The 20635-nt window shown below is 47.0% G+C and overlaps 1 protein-coding gene across 2 annotated transcripts; it reads left to right on the top strand.

Moving 5' to 3' along the window:
- Positions 1-3888: 3888 nt before the first annotated feature.
- LOC139001305 (zinc finger protein 394-like) lies at positions 3889-17716 on the top strand. 2 transcript variants are annotated; one of them, XM_070402995.1, is made up of 3 exons: positions 3889-4541; positions 6668-6788; positions 8297-10078. In XM_070402995.1, exons 1-3 carry the CDS (start codon positions 4089-4091, stop codon positions 8425-8427), a joined length of 705 nt encoding a protein of 234 aa, XP_070259096.1. In that variant the 5' UTR covers positions 3889-4088; the 3' UTR covers positions 8428-10078. The 2 variants fall into 2 exon arrangements, with proteins under 2 accessions (XP_070259096.1, XP_070259095.1); XM_070402994.1 differs by lacking the exon at positions 8297-10078 and adding an exon at positions 16633-17716 and having other exon boundaries at positions 3893-4541.
- The last annotated feature ends 2919 nt before the right edge of the window (positions 17717-20635 follow it).

Raw genomic sequence — 20635 nt, 5'->3', positions numbered from 1 at the left:
ACCATCTCAGCTCTCTCTGGGCTAAAATCTCCAACGTTAAACTCGCGAGCCCCGGGAGCCGGCGGCTACCAGGACTACATCTCCCAGGAGGCGCCGCGTGGAACGTGCCCGCTAACCAATAGGGCCGCGGCTCTCTTTTCAGCCTCGGTTTCGCTGGCCTATCAGAGTGCGGGAGAGCAGGGACGTTTTTGCTCCAACGCCTTGGGCTGGAAGGCGGTGTTCGGCGAAGTCCGTTGCCTTCTATCGTGGAGAGTGGATGCCGAAACCACGCATCGTTGCAAAGTAGGGAAATCATCTATGCTGGGCTTCTTCAACCAAGGGGATCCCATCCTTAATAATTTCTCATTTTTGTATACGTTTACAAAGCTGTTTGACAGGCAAGACAAGAGGCTTATCACCACTCTTACATATCGCCAAAATGAGGCTCACCTACTCCACTCATCAGAAAGCACACATCTTTGGATCTACTGAAGAGTTATTTTTAGTGTATGGGATGAATTTTTCACCAATCAGGGATGAGGTTTTGAGACTGACTTGCTAGCGCTGTAGTCTACCTTATGGGAATGAAAGAAATTCAGAAAAATCCCCTACTGTCTCCAGAGAGTCCTTTAGCAGGAGAGGCTCAAATTGACGAGGGGGGTGGGGGGAAACTGTATTTTTTTATAAATATATTTTTATTGATTTCAGAGAGGAAGGGAGAGGTAGAGAGAGAAACATGATGCACGCCCCACACTGGGGATCTAGCCTGCAACCCGGGCATGTGTCCCAAACAGGAATCCAACCGCAACCTCTGGTTCATGGGTCGATGCTCAACCACTGAGCCATGCCAGCCTGACAGAACATGAATTTCATAAAGATTTTTTTAATGAATTATTGATTAAATAGTAGTTGCCCATATTTTCTTTTGTTCCCCCAAATTTCTATATTAATCTAGTGAACAAATATTTATTAAACACTTATTTTGTTGCCAGTCACTGTGCTAGACACAGGGAACATTGCAGTCATGCTCCCCCTTCATGGGAAGGACAGACAGTAAACAAGAATTAACAACACTGCCCTAGGCGGTATAGCTCAGTTTGTTGTAGCATCATTCTATGCACCGCAAGGTCACAGGTTCATTGTCCAGTCAAGGCAACTGTGTAGGTTGTGGGTTTGATCCCAGGTTGGGGTGCATATGGAAGCCAACCAGTCGATGTTTCTCTCTCTTCCTTCCTCTCTAAAAAAACAAAAATCAATAAAAACATATCTTTGGGTGAGTATTTTTAAAAAGGAATCAGTTACAATGTGGTCAGTGCTATGAAAATTCAAAACGTGATGTGCTGGGTGAGGTGGGTAGCAATGGATGATCAGGGAAGTCCTCTCTAAGCAGGTGATATTTGAACTGAGATGTGAAGCATGAACATAAGTCAGACTTTTCTTTTTTTGCATTTTACCGATTTTCATTTCTAATAAAATAAAGATTAAATAAATATTAATCTTGAATATCACACATAACAAAAAGCTCTTTGGGGGTCATGAGACTAAAAAGTGAGAAAACCACTGTGGTTTATCCCCAGCCATGATTGATCCATTTCTTGTTCTGACCTCATAAGGCGCCACTGTGATGGAATTGCAAACCATTCCTGTATAAGGTCTGGGCTGGGCTGAGATTTTAGTCTGTTAGATCCCAGGAAGCTGATTGGTAGTGACCTGTTGGACATGGACTAGTTGGCTTATTTTCTCGTTTTTTTTCTCCTCCTCCTTTCTCTCCCTCCTCCCACAGATCCACTTCAGTGAGAACAGATATCAAAGAATATTTTTTATTTTTTAAGTCACTAAGTGTGATGACTTTGCAGCCATCTCTGCCAATGAGGAGTGCCATATTGGCAACTACCTCATACTCAACATCATTGGGAAGGGATGCTTTGGAGAGGTGAGGCTGGCTCGGCACGTTGTCACCAGCACAGAGATGGCTGTGAAAGTTGTCAACTGGCAGAGTTTCTCTGCTGTTCTCCAAGAGATTCATTCTCTTAAGGAACTAGATCATTTTAATATCACCAAGATGTTTGAAGTCATTACCACCGAGGACCAAGTATATCTCTTCATGGAACATGCCAATGAAGAAACATTATTCGACTACTGAGAGAACTGTGGCCCCATGACGGAAAAGGAAGCCCAAGCTCTGTTCCAACCATTACTATCAGTCGTCCATTACTGTCACCAGAGACACATCATACATCAGGATCTAAAGCTGGAGAACATACTTCTAGATGGTGAGATGAATGTTAAATTAGCAGACTTTGGCCTCAGTCGGATATTTATGGAAGAGAAACTGACTACCTTCTGTGGCACTACCCCCTATATGGCCCCAGAGTTGTTCTGTTTCAAACTCTACGAGGGCTTGAAGATGGATGTCTGAAACATGGGGGTAGTGCTCTAGAGGATGGTGACAGGAGAACTTCCATTTGTGGTAAAGAATTTTGACGAATTTACTGAGTACATCTTGAATGGGTGCTTCTTTATACCATACTTCCTGTCTCTACAATGCCAAAAACTGTTATGAAAATTAATAACCCTCAACGCTAGCCAAAGACCAACCCTGGAAAATATCATGAAAAACTGCTAGATGAACATTGGGCAGTTAGAGGAACTGAGACCAGACATAGAGCCACCTTGGGGTGACGCAGCCCCCCAGGTAGCCCAAATAATGAAGACCATGGACTATGAGAAGCACGAATATGGGAATTACTCACAAGAAAAACATATAACAACATCATGGGCACTTACCTCACCTTAGATAGCATGAAAACCAAGATTTGTGGCCTCAAGATCAGGGTAAGGCCTTGCCCCTCCTCTGACCCCAACATCAGTCTTTCCCCAACCCAGGGGTTTCAGCCATCAGGGCAAAAGGGCAGAGATCCTGGGACTCCATCACTCAGCCTAGAATCAACTATGCCCACTCCTCCAGGCAGCCTGGAAAGGAGCACCACCCCTCCCCTAGGCTGCGTGGGAGAAAGGATGACTTTTCACCCAGCCAGTGTGGATGACCTTTCACCCAGCCAGTGTGGCCGGACCCGAAGAGGCGCTGAACCGCCTCTTCAATAATTCATTTCTAATAAAATAAACACCTCCCTTACCCAGCCTAGAATAAAGGACTGCCATCCTGAGCCCAGTCCTCCAGCGTGATCCCAGGAGACTGTGAGCAACTTGAGGACAAGGACTATGTTTTGCATCTATGGTGTCGAGCAGGATGTCATGTAGAAGATACTCTACAAACCTTTCTTGTGTAAACAAATACCACATGGGTGAATGTTTTTTACAACTCATTGTAATGTTGGATCTTTAACTTTTCCTAAAACAAGACTTTAAAAATTTATTCACAATAAATAATCTGATGTACAGAATGAACTGGTGATTATAATAGAATCAGGGACATAGAAAGGGAATGGACTGACTATTCTTGGCGGGGGTACGGGGAGGATGGGTGGGAGATGCGGGAAGAGACTGGACAAAAATCGTGCACCTATGGATGAGGACAGTGGGTGGGGAGTGAGGGCGGAGGGTGGGGCGGGAACTGGAAGGAGGGGAGTTATGGGGGGGGGGGGGGAAGAGGAACAAATGTAATAATCTGAACAATAAAGATTTAATTTTAAAAAAATTTATTCACAGACAGGGTATTAAAGAATGACATTCAAGTTTTAAAAGAAGAGTAGCGCTTAGTTCTGCAACCTGAAGGACTATAATCTGCACAAAGCAGAGTATACAAGAAGAGCATCCCTGGAAGGGGCGGGCGGCAAACCACCAAGATTCATCCCAGTCCTCCAAGGCGCCTAGAGAGATCCCGGAAATGCCCGGGAGGGTGTCTACCACAGGGAGTCGGTGACGCACTTCCGGCCCGAGTTACTAGTTTCTGTTGATTTTTTTTTTTTTTGTCACGGGCCGGGCCGGTCCTAAGTGGCGAAGCTGGCGGTGGGAGGACTCTTGCAGGGGGCCGGGTGGATTGCGCCTCTACTTAAGGAAGGACGATGAGGGCCGCGGGCTTTTGCGGGGTTTGCTCGCTTCTCACCTGAAGGCAAAACTCCGGGAAAGTCAGCGCGTGCTGAAGAAAGATGAGTTCGAGCTTGGTCGCAAGTGAAGGCAGTGACGCCGAGGCGGGGGCCCGGTTGGTGGCCGCAGGGCCGGGGGTCGCCGCGCCGCCCCTGCGTGATGGACTTCTGATAGTGAAAGTGGAGGAAGACTCACCGGGAGTTCCGGAGCCCGACCCGCCTGTGGACTGTCTGGATCCCGAAACTTGTCGACAGGATTTTAGGCGGTTCCGTTACCAGGAGGCGGCCGGACCCGAAGAGGCGCTGAACCGGCTCCGGGAACTCTGTCGGCGGTGGCTGAGGCCGGAGGTGCACTCGAAGGAGCAGATCCTCGAGCTGCTGGTGCTGGAGCAGTTCCTGACCGCCCTGCCCCCGGAGCTGCGGGACCGCGTGCGGAGGCGCGACCCCGCGAGCGGCGACCAGGCTGCGGCCACGGTGCGGGCTCTTCGGAGAACGCGCGGCGGAACCTCGCTCCCGGTGAGGAGTGCGCTGGTGGTGGGAGTGCGGGGAAGGGAGGTGTATGAGTTTCAGAAGGTTTTTTTTCTTCCTTATGACATTTTGTGTGAACTTTAGAACGTGCATAAAACTTCTTCCTTTCCGTGGGAAACAGTGACGACTCCATTCAGGAAACGATCCTTGAGTTTGAGACCGCTCAGCACAACACCTACTGGAGAGTGTTGTTGACTCACCGTGAGACACCCTTTTGTGTAACTAGATTGTTGGGGTGAGAAAGATGTCAGGAGGCTAGAAGAGCAGTGCCCCACCACTTTGAATGTGAGGTTCCCTTTTTACTCTTTTAACGTTTGGCGACTCCCTCCTCCCACAGCTGATAATAGTGCTCCAGAGAGGGGAGAGAGGCTGCAAGTGGCGTTAATTACTGATCACACTTAACGTGATGAAGCCTCCATAAAAGGTCCAATTGCATGGGGTTCAGGGAGATTCCAGATTGTAAGTGCATCCACTTAGCGGGAGAGCAGTCCACGCCAAGCTCCATGGGGACAAGCTTCCGAGCGTGGGACCTTCCCAGACCTTGCCCTATGCATCTCCTCTATCTTGTGGTTTCTGAGTTATAACCTTTTATAATGAGCTGGTAATCTAGTAAGTAAATTGTTTTCCTGAGTTCTGAAGCTGCTCTGGGAAATTGATTTTGAACCCAAAGAGAGGGTCAAGGGAACCTCTGATCTAAAGCTGGTTGGTCAGAAACAGGGTGTGGGCTTACAGTTAGCATCTGAAGTTGGGAAGGGGGCAGTCTTGTAGGCCTGATCCCTCAACCTGTGGGATCTGAACCCATCTCCAGGTACATGGTGTCAGAATTGAGTTAAACTGTAGGATACAGCCAGCTGGTGTTGGAGAATTGCTTGACGTGTGGAAACACACACATCTGGTGTTGGAAGTGAAATAGTTTGTAATGAAGTATTAAGAGGAGACACACAGGAGTGTGGTTTTCCTTTACACAGAGATGGAGGAGAGGCTGGGCGAGGGGGGAAGGTGTGAAATGTCCTATACTCAGGTCCTGGAGACAGGAGGCACTGCATGCTACACAGAACCTCATGGGAAAGACACCAGGTGGTAGTCAGGAGGCAGGTGACAGGAGCTAGGGAAAAGTTAGGCCAGAGTCGAAATTGGGGTTTTAGCGGGAAAGGAAGAGCATGGCAGGGTAAACAATAGGATTGCTTAGTTTAAATCTTCCAGTCAGCTGTAAATTTTGCCGTGGTTCCTAGTTGCCTGGTACCTGACCTTGGGATGATTAAGGCAGAGGCTAATCTTGCCTCCTTGGGTGTGCAGGCCCCATAGAGAAAATAGGGCTCCACATTAACCAGTCTCAGCTGAACCTTTGCTCTCTAAGAATTGGCTGACACTCAGAGGGGAAGTCTCCCAGCCAGAAAGTTTTTTTTATTAACATGTCAAAACATAGTAGAAAATTTAAAAAAAAATTCCTTCCCTCACATTGAGTGTGAGATTTTTGGAGTCAGTTGGTGAGTCATCACTGGAACCTAGACAATCTCTCTGCACCAGTTTTAGAACCTTCCCTCTCTAAGAACTGTGGCTTTACCTTCTGTACATAGTCAACTTACATTAAGATAAGCTTTTCAAAAGATCATCTTGTTGGGTAATCATCTTATTGTGCAATGGTCAAGGAAGGGAAAGGAAATTTTATTAAGTACCTGCTGTTGATGAGGTACCTTCATCTTCTTAAGACAGATATTTATATCCATTTCACACATGAGGAAACAGAGCCAGCATTGGAATTTAGGACTCTGGTCTGGTTATCTATACATTTTTAATCTATATCAGATTTCCATTTGGATAAATCATAGTGATGTAACTCAAATGATTATTTTGCTCTTACCCCAAGTTAGTGTAGACAGTCCACAGAATGGCTTTTTGGGATTGCAAGAGAACGGCAGCTTCTGTTTTTGGTCATTTTGAAACTACCCAATCAGTACAAGATTCACTGGTAAAGGCTCAACAGAAGTGTTTGTTACTTCATTCTCAGTGCTTCCTCCTCAGTACTGGCTGACTGAGTCTAGCCTTATCCTGAGACTAGTGGTAAGGCTATCCTGGGACAGCAGGTGCTGATGGGAGGTCTCTTTTTGTTTCAGGGATTGGTGAAGGTCAAGGATGTACGTGTAACATGGGAGGAGTGGGAGCATCTGGACCCAGTTCAGAGGGACCTCTACAGGGAGAGCACGCTGAAGGATTATGTGAACACAGTCCTACCAAGTAAGTGCTATGACTTTGCTTGTTTCTAGCTGTGTGTCATTTGTGAAGGGTTTGCTTTAGTTTGATCCCTGAGCCAGTCTGCCACTCAGAGAAATAGGTTGAGAGTCCTAGGTTCTCTTTTGTGACGTTAAGTAAGACCTTTCTGTTCTGTTTTGTTAGGTGACAGATTCAGCTTCTTGTTTTAATTCATTTTCAATAAAATACATACAGAAAAGTGTAATGGACACCTGTGTATCTACCACCCAGGTTTATCAGATTTTAATATCAGCCACATTGGCTTCATATTTTTTTAAAAATATATTTTATTGATTTTTTTACAGAGAGGAAGGGAGAGGGATAGAGAGTTAGAAACATCGATGAGAGAGAAACACCGATCAGCTGCCTCCTACACACCTCCTACTGGGGATGTGCCCGCAACCAAGGTACATGCCCTTGACCGGAATCGAACCTGGGACCTTTCAGTCCACAGGCCGACGCTCTATCCACTGAGCCAAACCGGTTAGGGCAGCTTCATATTTTTTAAAAATAAAAATGTGTTACAGCTATATGTGTACCTTCCTTGAAAGCTGCTGGCTTCCCTCCTTTTCCAGAGGTAACCAATATCTTGTGGTATTTATCATTTCCATGCGTGTGTTTTTTTTTCTTCTAAAATATATTTTATTGATTTTTTACAGAGAGGAAGGGAGAGAGAGAGTCAGAAACATCGATGAGAGAGAAACATCGATCAGTTGCCTCCTGCACATCCCCCACTGGGGATGTGCCTGCAACCCAGGTACATGCCCTTGATCGGAATCGAACCAGGGACCCTTCAGTCCGCAGGCTGACATTCTATCCACTGAGCCAAACCGGTTTCGGCTCCATGCGTGTTTTATATTCTTTCTATATATTCATGTAGACACACACACACTCACTTACTCTCTTTCCCTCTCTCTATATATGTGTGTGTAAACATGTATATAAAAATGTAAATATATAAATGTGATTATATAAACATATATATACTACTTTAACATGTTTTTATGGTATGTATATTACTGTATGATTCTATTATACCTTGCCTTTTTCCCAACACTACATTTTTAAAAATATATATATACATATATATTTTATTGATTTTTACAGAGAGGATGGGAGAGGGATAGAGTTAGAAACATCAATGAGAGAGAAACATCGATCAGCTGCCTCCTGCACTCCTCCCACTGGGGATGTGCCCACAACCAAGGTATATGCCCTTGACCGGAATCGAACCTGGGACCCTTCAGTCCTGCAGGCCAATGCTCTCTCTACTGAGCCAAACTGGCTTGGGCCCAACACTACATTTTGAGATTTATCCACGTTGATATATATCGCTCTAGTTTATTCATTTTAACTTCCATATATACATTGTAGAATATTCCTAAGTTCATTTATCCATTCTCCTGTCAATGGAGATTAAGACTTCCAGTTTTTCACCATTACCAACAGTATACTGAACATTCTTTTGTCTTTCTCTCTGTGGTCATATGTAGGAGTTTCTGACAAGAATATACTTGGGGATATTGCCCATCTTGCTGTCCAGAAGGATACAAGCAGTATACAAGAATTCTTTCTCCATATCCTTGTCAACATTTGGTATTCAGCTGATGGCATGATGTCTTAACACAGTAGTCTAAGTATTCCTTTTAAAAATAGAAGAACCCAGCAGGCATGGCTCGTGGTTGAGCGTCGACCTATGGACCAGGAGGTCACAGTTCAATTCCCAGTCAGGGAACATGCTGGGTTGTGGGCTGGATCCTCAGTGTGAGGCATGCAGGAGACAGCCAATCAATGATTATCATCATTTATGTTTATTTTTTAAAAAAATATATTTTATTATATCCTATATTATAAAAGCCTAACATGCTAAGTGTCTGGTTGACCAGTCAGCTGTTCAACCAATCAAAGCATAATATGCTAATGATATGTTAAGGCCACTCAACTGCTCGCTCTTATGTGCACTGACCACCAGGGAACAGACGCTCTGACCTATAGGTTAGCTTGCTGCTGGGGTCCAGCCGATTGGGACTGAGCAAGACTGGCTGGACACGCCCTGGAGCCCTCCTGCAGTCCCTCCCTGGCCCCGATCATGCACTGGTGGAGTCCCTTGGCCTGGCCTGCACCCTCTTGCAATCTGGGACCCCTTGGGGGATGTCGGAGAGCTGGTTTTGGCCAGATCCCGCAGGCCAGACCGAGGGACCCCACTGGTGCATGAATTCGTGCACTGGGCCTCTAGTATATTTACTGTATATATTAAAAATAAATAAATAAAAGGAGAAGGAAAAAAAGATTAAAAATATGTACAACAAAATGGCAATAAAAACATATCTATCAAAATTGAATCTAAAAAAAACAAAATACTATCTACATTCACCCACATATTGAATAACTTTTCTTTTACAGCTTTTACACTTTCCGTTTACAGTTTTCCCTGGAATTAAAAATGCCTCATTCTGCATGTGCTTACTCTTCTAACTACTGAACACTAGTTCACTCACAAGCTTTCTGTTAGAAATGTAAAACTCCTTTCAACATGTTCACATATATCAGATATGCCATCATTTAAATATCCCCTTGGAGAGATTCCCCTGAGGCTTCCTCTGCTCCAGTGTGAATAGGCTTCTTCTCCAGACCTGTTATCCAGCTGTTGTCCTAGACCAGTGATGGCGAACCTATGACACGTGTGTCAGAGGTGACACGTGAACTCATTTTTTTGGTTGATTTTTCTTTGTTAAATGGCATTTAAATATATAAAATAAATATCAAAAATATAAATCTTTGTTTTACTATGGTTGCAAATATCAAAAAATTTCTATTTGTGACACGGCACCAGAGTTAAGTTAGGGTTTTCAAAATGCTGACACGCTGAACTCAAAAGGTTCGCCATCACTGTCCTAGTCTCTCCTTCACTATCACCCTGGGAATTCCTTTTTTTCCCCCTGGATCCCATATAATTTTCTTCCTTCGTTTTACCCCCTTGATTTGATGGAGAACTCTTCTAGTGTGTTCCAGAGAACATATACTTGGGAGCTAAATTTTTTTAAACTTTGTCAATTTCAGAAAATATATTTAGTCCTCTCTTACATTTGTATTATAGTGTGGCTGGATATAGCATTCAATATTAAAAATAACATGTTTGAATTTTGAAGACTCAATTTTCTGGCTAGCTTGCCATGTTGCTATTGAGAAATCTTATGTCACTGTGATATTTTATCCTTGGCATACAGTCTGTTTGTCCTGTGTAGAAGCCTTTAGAACAGCAGTTCTCAACCTGTGGGTCGAGACCCCTTTGGTGGTCGAACGACCCTTTCACAGGGGTCGCCTAAGACCATCCTGCATATCAGATATTTACATTACGATTCGTAACAGTAGCAACATTACAGTTATGAAGTAGCAACAAAAATAATTTCATGGTTGGGTCACAACATGAGGAACTGTATTTAAAGGGCCAGAAGGTTGAGAACCACTGCTTTAGAAGCTTTTCTTTATTCCTGCTACTATGAAATTTCACAATGGATATGGCTTAATGTGAGGTAGGTGTTTTTTCTCCCCATTCATTGTTCTGAGTAGTTGGCAGGCCCTTATAACATAGACACCCATATCTTTGAGTTGTGAGAAATTTTCTATAGTATGTTTTTATTTATCTATCTACTTATTTTTATCTCATTTTTACTATGTTGTTTCCGGGATTTCTTTCATTTGGATGTTGGAACTCATGGACTGATTCTGTCAAGTCCCCTGATCCCCTTCCTATTTCTTTATCTTTTTTTTTTTTTTTTTTTTTTTTTTTTATTAGAGTATTTTATTTCAGTTTTTATTTATTTTTTTTTTATTTTTTTTTATTTTTTTATTTTTTTTATAATTTTTATTTCTTAAAGTATTACAAAGAGTATTACATATGTCTCCTTTTTCCCCCCCATGACATTCCCCCGGCCCCTACCCCCCCCCCCCCCCCCCCCGCCCCGTGTCTTGTGTCCATTGGTTAATCTTATATGCATGCATATAGGTCCTTCAGTTGGTCTCTTAATCCCCCCCCCAACCCTCCCCAGGCTCCCCATTGTAGTTTAACATTCTGTTCAATGTTGCTCTGCTTCTGTATCTACACCTGTTCATCAGTCCATACTGGTCCCCTTTATTTGTCCCAACCTCACTGGAGTAGTCTCAACCTCACCAGGGCCGTCTGAGCCTCACCAGGGCCGTTTCAACCTCACCGGGGTCGTCCCTACCTCACGGGGGCCGTTTCAACCTCACCGGGGTCGTCCCTACCAAACCAGGGCTGTTTCAACCTGACTGGGGTTGTCGCTACCACACCGGGGCTGTTTCAACCTGACCGGGGTTGTCCCTACCACACCGGGGCCGTTTCGACCTGACTGGGGTCGTCCCTACCTCACGGGGGCCGTTTCAACCTGACCGGGGTTGTCCCTACCACGCCGGGGCCGTTTCGACCTGACTGGGGTCGTCCCTACCTCACGGGGGCTGTTTCAACCTCACCGGGGTCGTCCCTACCTCACGGGGGCCGTTTCAACCTGACCGGGGTTGTCCCTACCACGCCGGGGCCGTTTCGACCTGACTGGGGTCGTCCCTACCTCACGGGGGCCGTTTCAACCTCACCGGGGTTGTCCCTACCACACCGGGGCTGTTTCAACCTGACCGGGGTTGTCCCTACCACACCGGGGCCGTTTCGACCTGACTGGGGTCGTCCCTACCTCACGGGGGCCGTTTCAACCTGACCGGGGTTGTCCCTACCACGCCGGGGCCGTTTCGACCTGACTGGGGTCGTCCCTACCTCACGGGGGCTGTTTCAACCTCACCGGGGTCGTCCCTACCTCACGGGGGCCGTTTCAACCTGACCGGGGTTGTCCCTACCACGCCGGGGCCGTTTCGACCTGACTGGGGTCGTCCCTACCTCACGGGGGCCGTTTCAACCTCACCGGGGTTGTCCCTACCACACCGGGGCTGTTTCAACCTGACCGGAGTTGTCCCTACCACACCGGGGCCGTTTCGACCTGACTGGGGTCGTCCCTACCTCACGGGGGCCGTTTCAACCTGACCGGGGTTGTCCCTACCACGCCGGGGCCGTTTCGACCTGACTGGGGTCGTCCCTACCTCACGGGGGCTGTTTCAACCTCACCGGGGTCGTCCCTACCTCACGGGGGCCGTTTCAACCTGACCGGGGTTGTCCCTACCACGCCGGGGCCGTTTCGACCTGACTGGGGTCGTCCCTACCTCACGGGGGCCGTTTCAACCTCACCGGGGTTGTCCCTACCACACCGGGGCTGTTTCAACCTGACCGGAGTTGTCCCTACCACACCGGGGCCGTTTCGACCTGACTGGGGTCGTCCCTACCTCACGGGGGCCGTTTCAACCTGACCGGGGTTGTCCCTACCACGCCGGGGCCGTTTCGACCTGACTGGGGCCGTCCCTACCTCACGGGGGCTGTTTCAACCTCACCGGGGTCGTCCCTACCTCACGGGGGCCGTTTCAACCTGACCGGGGTTGTCCCTACCACGCCGGGGCCGTTTCAACCTGACCGGGGTTGTCCCTACCTCACGGGGGCCGTTTCAACCTGACCGGGGTTGTCCCTACCACACCGGGGCCGTTTCGACCTGACTGGGGTTGTCCCTACCTCACGGGGGCCGTTTCAACCTGACCGGGGTTGTCCCTACCACACCGGGGCCGTTCCAACCTGACCGGGGTTGTCCCTACCACGCCGGGGCCGTTTCGACCTGACTGGGGTCGTCCCTACCTCACGGGGGCTGTTTCAACCTCACCGGGGTCGTCCCTACCTCACGGGGGCCGTTTCAACCTGACTGGGGTTGTCCCTACCACACCGGGGCCGTTTCAACCTGACCGGGGTTGTCCCTACCACGCCGGGGCCGTTTCGACCTGACTGGGGTCGTCCCTACCTCACGGGGGCTGTTTCAACCTCACCGGGGTCGTCCCTACCTCACGGGGGCCGTTTCAACCTGACTGGGGTCGTCCCTACCTCACGGGGGCTGTTTCAACCTCACCGGGGTCGTCCCTACCTCACGGGGGCCGTTTCAACCTGACCGGGGTTGTCCCTACCACACCGGGGCCGTTTCGACCTGACTGGGGTCGTCCCTACCTCACGGGGGCTGTTTCAACCTCACCGGGGTCGTCCCTACCACACCGGGGCCGTTTCGACCTGACTGGGGTTGTCCCTACCTCACGGGGGCCGTTTCAACCTGACCGGGGTTGTCCCTACCACACCGGGGCCGTTTCAACCTGACCGGGGTTGTCCCTACCACGCCGGGGCCGTTTCGACCTGACTGGGGTCGTCCCTACCTCACGGGGGCTGTTTCAACCTCACCGGGGTCGTCCCTACCTCACGGGGGCCGTTTCAACCTGACTGGGGTTGTCCCTACCACACCGGGGCCGTTTCAACCTGACCGGGGTTGTCCCTACCACGCCGGGGCCGTTTCGACCTGACTGGGGTCGTCCCTACCTCACGGGGGCTGTTTCAACCTCACCGGGGTCGTCCCTACCTCACGGGGGCCGTTTCAACCTGACTGGGGTCGTCCCTACCTCACGGGGGCTGTTTCAACCTCACCGGGGTCGTCCCTACCACACCGGGGCCGTTTCGACCTGACTGGGGTCGTCCCTACCTCACGGGGGCTGTTTCAACCTCACCGGGGTCGTCCCTACCTCACGGGGGCCGTTTCAACCTGACTGGGGTTGTCCCTACCACACCGGGGCCGTTTCAACCTGACCGGGGTTGTCCCTACCACGCCGGGGCCGTTTCGACCTGACTGGGGTCGTCCCTACCTCACGGGGGCTGTTTCAACCTCACCGGGGTCGTCCCTACCTCACGGGGGCCGTTTCAACCTGACTGGGGTCGTCCCTACCTCACGGGGGCTGTTTCAACCTCACCGGGGTCGTCCCTACCACACCGGGGCCGTTTCGACCTGACTGGGGTCGTCCCTACCTCACGGGGGCTGTTTCAACCTCGCCGGGGTCGTCCCTACCACACCGGGACCGTTTCAACCTCACCGGGGCCATCCCAGCCTTACCGGGGAAACAGGAAGTTTGGCCCTCTGTCCCCTGCCGGCGGCTCCCCACTAGACAAAATCTCCAGGCATTCCTGGTGGTTGCACATCCAGCGCTCCTGCCCTCCACCAAGTGCACAGGCTGCCTGTCTGCTGTCCCGCAGCGCCCCACCAGAGACTGGGACCAGTGGGCATGTTTGTGCGCTTGCTGGTACAGCAGTTCCACAGTGCCGGCCGAGTCAGGCCCAGCCCTGGCCGGCCCCGGACCCGACTCTGCCCCCCGATTGCGTCCCTCCCAGATGCAAGGAGCTGAAATCTGCAGCCTGCTGGGATGGGCTCTGTACTTGGTGCTTCAGCACATCCTACTCAGTCTCTATGCGCTTCTTTCTATGCGAGGAGTTGAAATCTGCAGTTTGTTGGGTTGGGCTCTGTACTTGGTGTCACATCCTACTCAGTCTCAATGTTCTTTCTCTCCTTCCAGTTGTAGAGCTTCCACTGGGCCAAGTTTCCCATGGTTCTGTATGATAGGTGTTTGTCTGATTTTTGGTAGTTTCGATGTTGTTGTGCGAGGTAGCACGCACAGGTCTCTTCCTTATGCCGCCATCCTGGTTCTCCTGGGTCTGCTTCTTGAGTGTGTCTCTCATGGCTGCGAGCAGTTGAAGTCTGCAATTTGTTGGGATAGGCTGCAAAAGCGCAGGTGGGTCTTTTTGTGCACCTGGCACAGCTTGGATGGGGATGTAAATTGATTAAGGCTGAGACTCAGGGAGTCGCCATGGCGGAGCAAATAGCATTGGCTGAGTCTCCGCGGCCCCTTGACTCTCTGCCAGGGCTTTGTGTCCCCCAGTGCCGGCGAGCAGCTGTGCAACAGAGTCTCCCTCGCTTTCTGATGGCTGCAAGGCCGTGCTGCCTCTCCCCGTAGGGTCTGGTGCTTCATGATCCCGCCTGAACCAGCTCAGTGGATTTGAAAGTTTGCAGAAGAAAAGGCGCTTCTACTTGTGGGTCTGGCACAGCCCAGATGGGAATGTAAATTGCGTAGGGCGGGATCACAGGGAGTCGCCGGGGCGGAGACTCAGTGGCCCCTTGCCTATCCAGGACACCAGGACTTTGCGTCCCCCAGTGCCGGCGAGCAGCCGAGCGCCAGAGCCTCCCTCGCTTCCTGACCGCTGGAAGGCCGTGCCGTCTCTCGCCTTGGGGCCTGGGGCCTCAGAGACCCGCCCGAACCAGCTCAGTGGATTTGAGAGTTTGTAAAAGCACAGTCATTCCCTCTTGTGCCTCTGGCACAGCCCTGAGGGTAGGGCGGGGTCACAGGGAGTCACCAGCATGGGTGAAATAGCGATGGCGGCGTCTCCGCGCCCCTCGCCTCCCCGGGACACCAGGACTTCTTGTCCCTCGGTGCCGGCGAGCAGCCGCGTATCAGGGCTTCCCTAGCTCTCCGACCACTGCAAGGCCGTGGCCGCCTCTCCCTGTGGGATCTGGGGCCTCAGAGACCCGCCCCGAGCAAGCCCAGAGGATTCGAGGGTTCGTAAAAAACCGAGAATCCATTTGCAGCCCGCGTGGCGTGTGACTGCGTACCTCTGGTTTTGGTGCCTCCGTAGCTCCCACTCAGTCTCACTGCGCTTCTTTCTTTTCCTCCAGTTGTAGATCTCCCACTGGGCCAACTTCCCCATGGTTCTGAGTGGCGGTTGTTTACTTCATAGTTGATAGTTTCAATGATGCTGTGAGAGAGCAGCACACACAGGTCCGCTCCCTACGCCGCCATCTTGGTTCTCCTCTTCTTTATCTTTTATTTTGCTTTCTAGGAGATCTCCTTAGCTTTATTTTCCAACAAATATTTCAACAAGAGATTATTCAACAAATATTTTATTGAGTATCTGCAGTAAACCAGGTGCTATTGTAGATGGGGATACAATAGGGAATAAGCCTATGAAATTCCTGCTGTAAAAATTTCTGCCCTTGCCCCAGCCAGGTGGCTCAGTTGGTTGAAGCATCATCCTATACACCAAAGAGGTTGCAGTTAATCCCTTGTAGGGGCTGATAATGGGAGGCAACTGATCAATGTTTCTCTCCCTTCCTCTCTAAAAATCAATAAACATATCCTCAGGTGAGGATTTAAAAAAATTTTCTGCCCTTTCTGCCTGGAAAACTTAAGCTTTGGAGCGAGTAGTTTGAGCTTGAGGAGAGGACAGTACATTGGGATTTTACCAATTAGTGTGTTAGTTTTCACTTCATTGTCCTGATAGGCTCATGGTACCTGTCACCTGTTCTTTAACTATGCCTGATGTCCCTGATCCAGAATTTATCTGGTCTGGCCTTCTTGGAGAGTAAACTGTAAGAATTCTGGCTTGGGGGATGGACTCTGGTGTCTTGACTGTTCATTATAGACTTTCAATCAGTACTAGATATATCTCCCACACAGACTCTGCCTTCAGACATTGGAGGCGCCTGGTATGTTTAATACAGTAACTCATCATGAATAGAATTTCTTTGTCAAATCATACTTCAGCCATAGGATAAAAGCTATACCACCTCTCTTGACACCCTTCTAAATTTGCCTGTCATAATATGGTGACTCATAGAACAGTGGAGTGGGGCAGGAGGATAAGAGATGGTTTGGTGGGTGCAGGCACAAGTATAAAGCAAAGACATGGGGTTTGTACAGGAAAATGTGAACACATCTGACAGGTTAACTAAAACAATTCAACTTCAGGAGTGGTTTCATCGAGATTAAAAAGGTTATTAGTGGGGCTATTTTTCTGCTAGCACTCGTTTATTTCACTCTTGCACAGGATGAAATGTCAGCAATTTGTGTTTTAATGTTTCAGGTTTGGAAACCAGAACAGAGAACAAAGAGTTAATTCCAAAGCAAGAAATTCTAGAAGTAGAGCCACAGATGCAGCTACAAGGAAGATCCCAGGGGAATGCTCCCCTGTTGTCCAAATGTGGTGACACCCATGAAGAGATGGTAGAAAAGCACTCAAGAAACCCTTTATTCCTGAAAATTGAAAATTCTCCTGAGGAGCAAAGACTCACCAGCATCTCAGATCTCAAGAATGTTCCCACAGAAGAGGGAGACTCCAAAAATAATGAAATTGGGAATAGTGCCAGAAGTTCCAACTTGGTTCTTTGTCAGCCTGGCCTGACAGCAGAGCGGTCTGTTAATGGTGCTGAACATGGCAACAGGTGCAAACAGAGTTTAAATATAATGAAACTTCAAGTAGTGAAACCTCACAAATCTATTGACAATGTGGAAAATTTCCATACTTCAGGCCTTTTTCAGACCCAGAGGCAGCTCCGTGAAGAAAGACCTTATAAATGTGATAACTGTGGAAAGAGTTTCAAACAGCGTTCTGACCTCTTGAAACACCATAGAATCCACACTGGGGAGAAACCCTATGAATGCAAAGAATGTGGGAAGAGCTTCACTCAGAGTACTGCCTTGGTTAAACACCAGAGAACGCATACAGGGGAAAAGCCATACACATGTCCCAAATGTGGGGACAGCTTCAGACAGAGCTCACATCTCAATCGGCATCAACGAATCCACATAGGAGAGAAACACTATAAATGTTCTGAATGTGGGGAGACCTGCCGTATTTCCAACCGTTTTAGACATCAGAGGATCCATAAAGGGGAAAGACCCTATACATGTGAAGAATGTGAGAAAAGCTTCAAACGGTGCTCTGACCTCTCTAAACATCAGAGAACCCACACCGGGGAGAAGCCTTATGAATGTTCCGTCTGTGGGAAACGCTTCAGTCAGAGTGCGACCCTCATTATACACCAGAGAACTCACACTGGAGAAAGACCTTATAAATGTCTTGAATGTGGGGATAGCTTTAGACAGAGTCCACACCTTATTCGACACCAAAGGATCCACAGAAATAAAGCCCCATCATTTTGACATGATTCTGCATGAGCTGTTTTCTTTCATTTTATTATTGCCCTGAAACTACATTCTCTGGCTTTTGGTATATTTCAGTCAATCATGGGTCATATTTCCTTGGGCATCACAACCCAGATAGATTCAGTCTGACTTAAATCTCAAGACATATGTTGATAGAGTAATGCTATGAAGGAGAAGCATGTAAGTTGGGAGCCCCTCTACCAGATGGATCTGTGGAGGAGACTTCTGAAAAGGGTGCAACAGTCTGTCCTTGTCTCTCCACCCTGACCTCTGCTGCTCTTGGACCAAATCTGCACTCACATTACTTCCCTAAGAATTCATTTTAGTAACTTACAATTGTCTTTCTACTTAGATGGTAGAGAGGATTTCAAGTACTTTTTCATTCAAAACACCTCATACATTAAGTTCAGTGAATGCAGGAGCCACTCTGTTTTTGACTTTTAAAATATTCAGTTTTGCAGAGTTCCTCTTTCCCACTCTTTCCCTATTGTGTTAAACTGTAGGCACAACTAAAACTTGGATTAGAGCCTAAATCTATCTTTTTCTCTTTCCAGTCCTGCACACTAGTAACATGTATTGCATCTAAATTCTTTCTGAACATTTTTTTTTAAACTAAAGGGATATAAGCACATTACTGGATATTTGGGAAAACAAGGGAGAAAATGACCCATACTCCCACACTTGATCTGTTACTGGCATTTACAGTTAATCATTGAACTACGTGAGGGTTAGGGGTGCCTACACCCTGCAGAGTCAAAAAATCCATGTATAACTTTGACTCCCCCCAATATTTAAGTCATCCCTAGATATCTGTGGGGATTGGCTTCAAGATCCCTGCTGACAAAAATCTGCATATGCTCAAGTCCCTTATATTAAATGATGTAGGGAAATGCATTTAATCAGCATTCCATGTTTGCAAATTTCCAACCGCAGGTTGAAAATACTGTCTTCCATCTGCAATTGGTTGTATCCACAGATGTGAAACCTGTAGGTACAGAGTGCTGCCTGTATATTTATTGAAAAAATTTGTGTATAAGTGGACCTTTGCAGTTCAGACTTGTGTTCAAGAGTCAATTGTATTTCCTTCTGAATTTTTTTCTGATATTTTTGTATAATAAAAATTAGTTTTTATATTTTGTGTATTTAACATTAGGTATTAAGGATTTTATATGGTTTTTATTACCTTTATGCAATGGCTACGTCATATTCCAACAAATGGATGTAACAATGGAGCCATTTTCCTTTTGGAAATTTCAGGCATTTCTCATTTTTTTGTTGTTGCAAGCAAGGCAGTATGTAGTGAATGTTAATGTCATTTTAGCATAATTTGGATTGTTCTCTAGAATCTAAGACTAGGTTCTCAGGTAGAAATCTGATCAGTGTGTGAGCTATTTTTGGCTTTTAATACAACTTCCCAATTTCCCCTGAAGCAAACGTCAATTATGTTCTATTTTGAGAATTCTACTCTAGCATTGTCACCTTACCTCGTATTTTTTTCCTAACTGTAAAAAACGGAAACCAAAGTAATTGCCTTTCAGATCTCACCTCTGTCTTGGATGTGATAGAATAGTAGTGTGTGCTTTCTTCTTTCACCTTCCTTGTAACCAACAGGAGGGACTGTGAAAGGGCTGGCCTAGGTATCGTTAACTTTTTATTTAAATGAGATTCAGTATTAAGAAAACGACTGAGAATGGGGCAATGATAAAAGTTTAAGCAGGTCATAAGCTATATCAGTGGTATTTTCTCCAAGCTTATCAAGGATATTTTCCCAAAGTCAGGTAGTGATAGTTATATAGTATATAACCTGATAAAGGTTCTGATCCTAGTGTTCTTTTTACTATAGTAACTCTGCAAACTTAGAATGAACTGTCCTCTCTCCAATTTTAGTTTTTATCTATCTTCTACAGACATTTACTGCTACCTATATGCTACTTAAATTTCCCACATATATGCCTTTGGTCAAGATGTTTCTTTTGCTTTTAATCCCATCTTCCTTTCCTCAGTCCCTAAATCACAAATAACAAGGGAAAAATTCCACTCTCATAAAACAATTTAAAATTTTTGCTTCTCAAGTATCCTACCCCAAAATGTTTTCTTTACTAACACTATGGGTAGGTTTTGTTTATCGTTTACCATACCAACTACTGTATATAGTAAATTAATGTTTCTGTAATCTCTGATCCCTATATTATGAAGGGTGAGTGTCTTAGTCTGCTCTGATGCCATAAAAAAAAAAAAAATAACAGACTGGGATGATAAATAGCATTTATTTTCTCACCACGCCCCAACTAGGGCTGGGGACTCCAAGATCAGGATGTTGGCAAGGTTGGTTCCTTCTGAGGCCTCTTTCCTTGGCTTATACATGGCTGTCTTTTCCTTATCTTCATGTGGTCTTCCAAATTTCCTTTTCAAAGGACACCAGTCATAAGAGTTCAGCCCACCCTAGTGACTTCATTTTAACTTAATCACCTCCTAAAAGGCCCTGTCTCCAAACACAATCACATTCTGAGACACTATGATTTAGGGCTTCAACATATACATTTTGGGGGTGAAAACACAAATAATACCAGAAACTGCTAAAAAACGAAGCTTATTTATTTGTTCAATAATTCATTCAGCTTTTTTTTATTGAAAGACTTCAATTCTTTTGACAAAAATATAGGTGGTCTTTTTCTGATCTCAGATCAGTGAAGAATATCTTAAACATGTATAAAGTTAACTTATGATAACAGCTCTAAAAAACACCCCAAAAGCTATAGTTGTTCATTTCTCGCTCCTGTAAGTTTAAGGCACATACACATGACTGGCAGGGTGGCTCTCCTCCAAGCCATCAGTTTGATGGCAGCCCTGCCATCTTCAATACATGGCTGCCAAAATGCCCTGGGTTTCCTAACCTCGTCAACTGGAAGGAAGACAAGAGC

Source organism: Myotis yumanensis, unplaced genomic scaffold (assembly GCF_028538775.1).
Source record: "Myotis yumanensis isolate MYYU_CA2020_CCGP unplaced genomic scaffold, mMyoYum1.0.hap1 SCAF_333, whole genome shotgun sequence".
NCBI lineage: Eukaryota > Metazoa > Chordata > Mammalia > Chiroptera > Vespertilionidae > Myotis > Myotis yumanensis.
The sequence above is the reverse complement of the archived record's forward strand: the minus strand, read 5'-3'. Positions and strand labels throughout refer to the sequence as shown.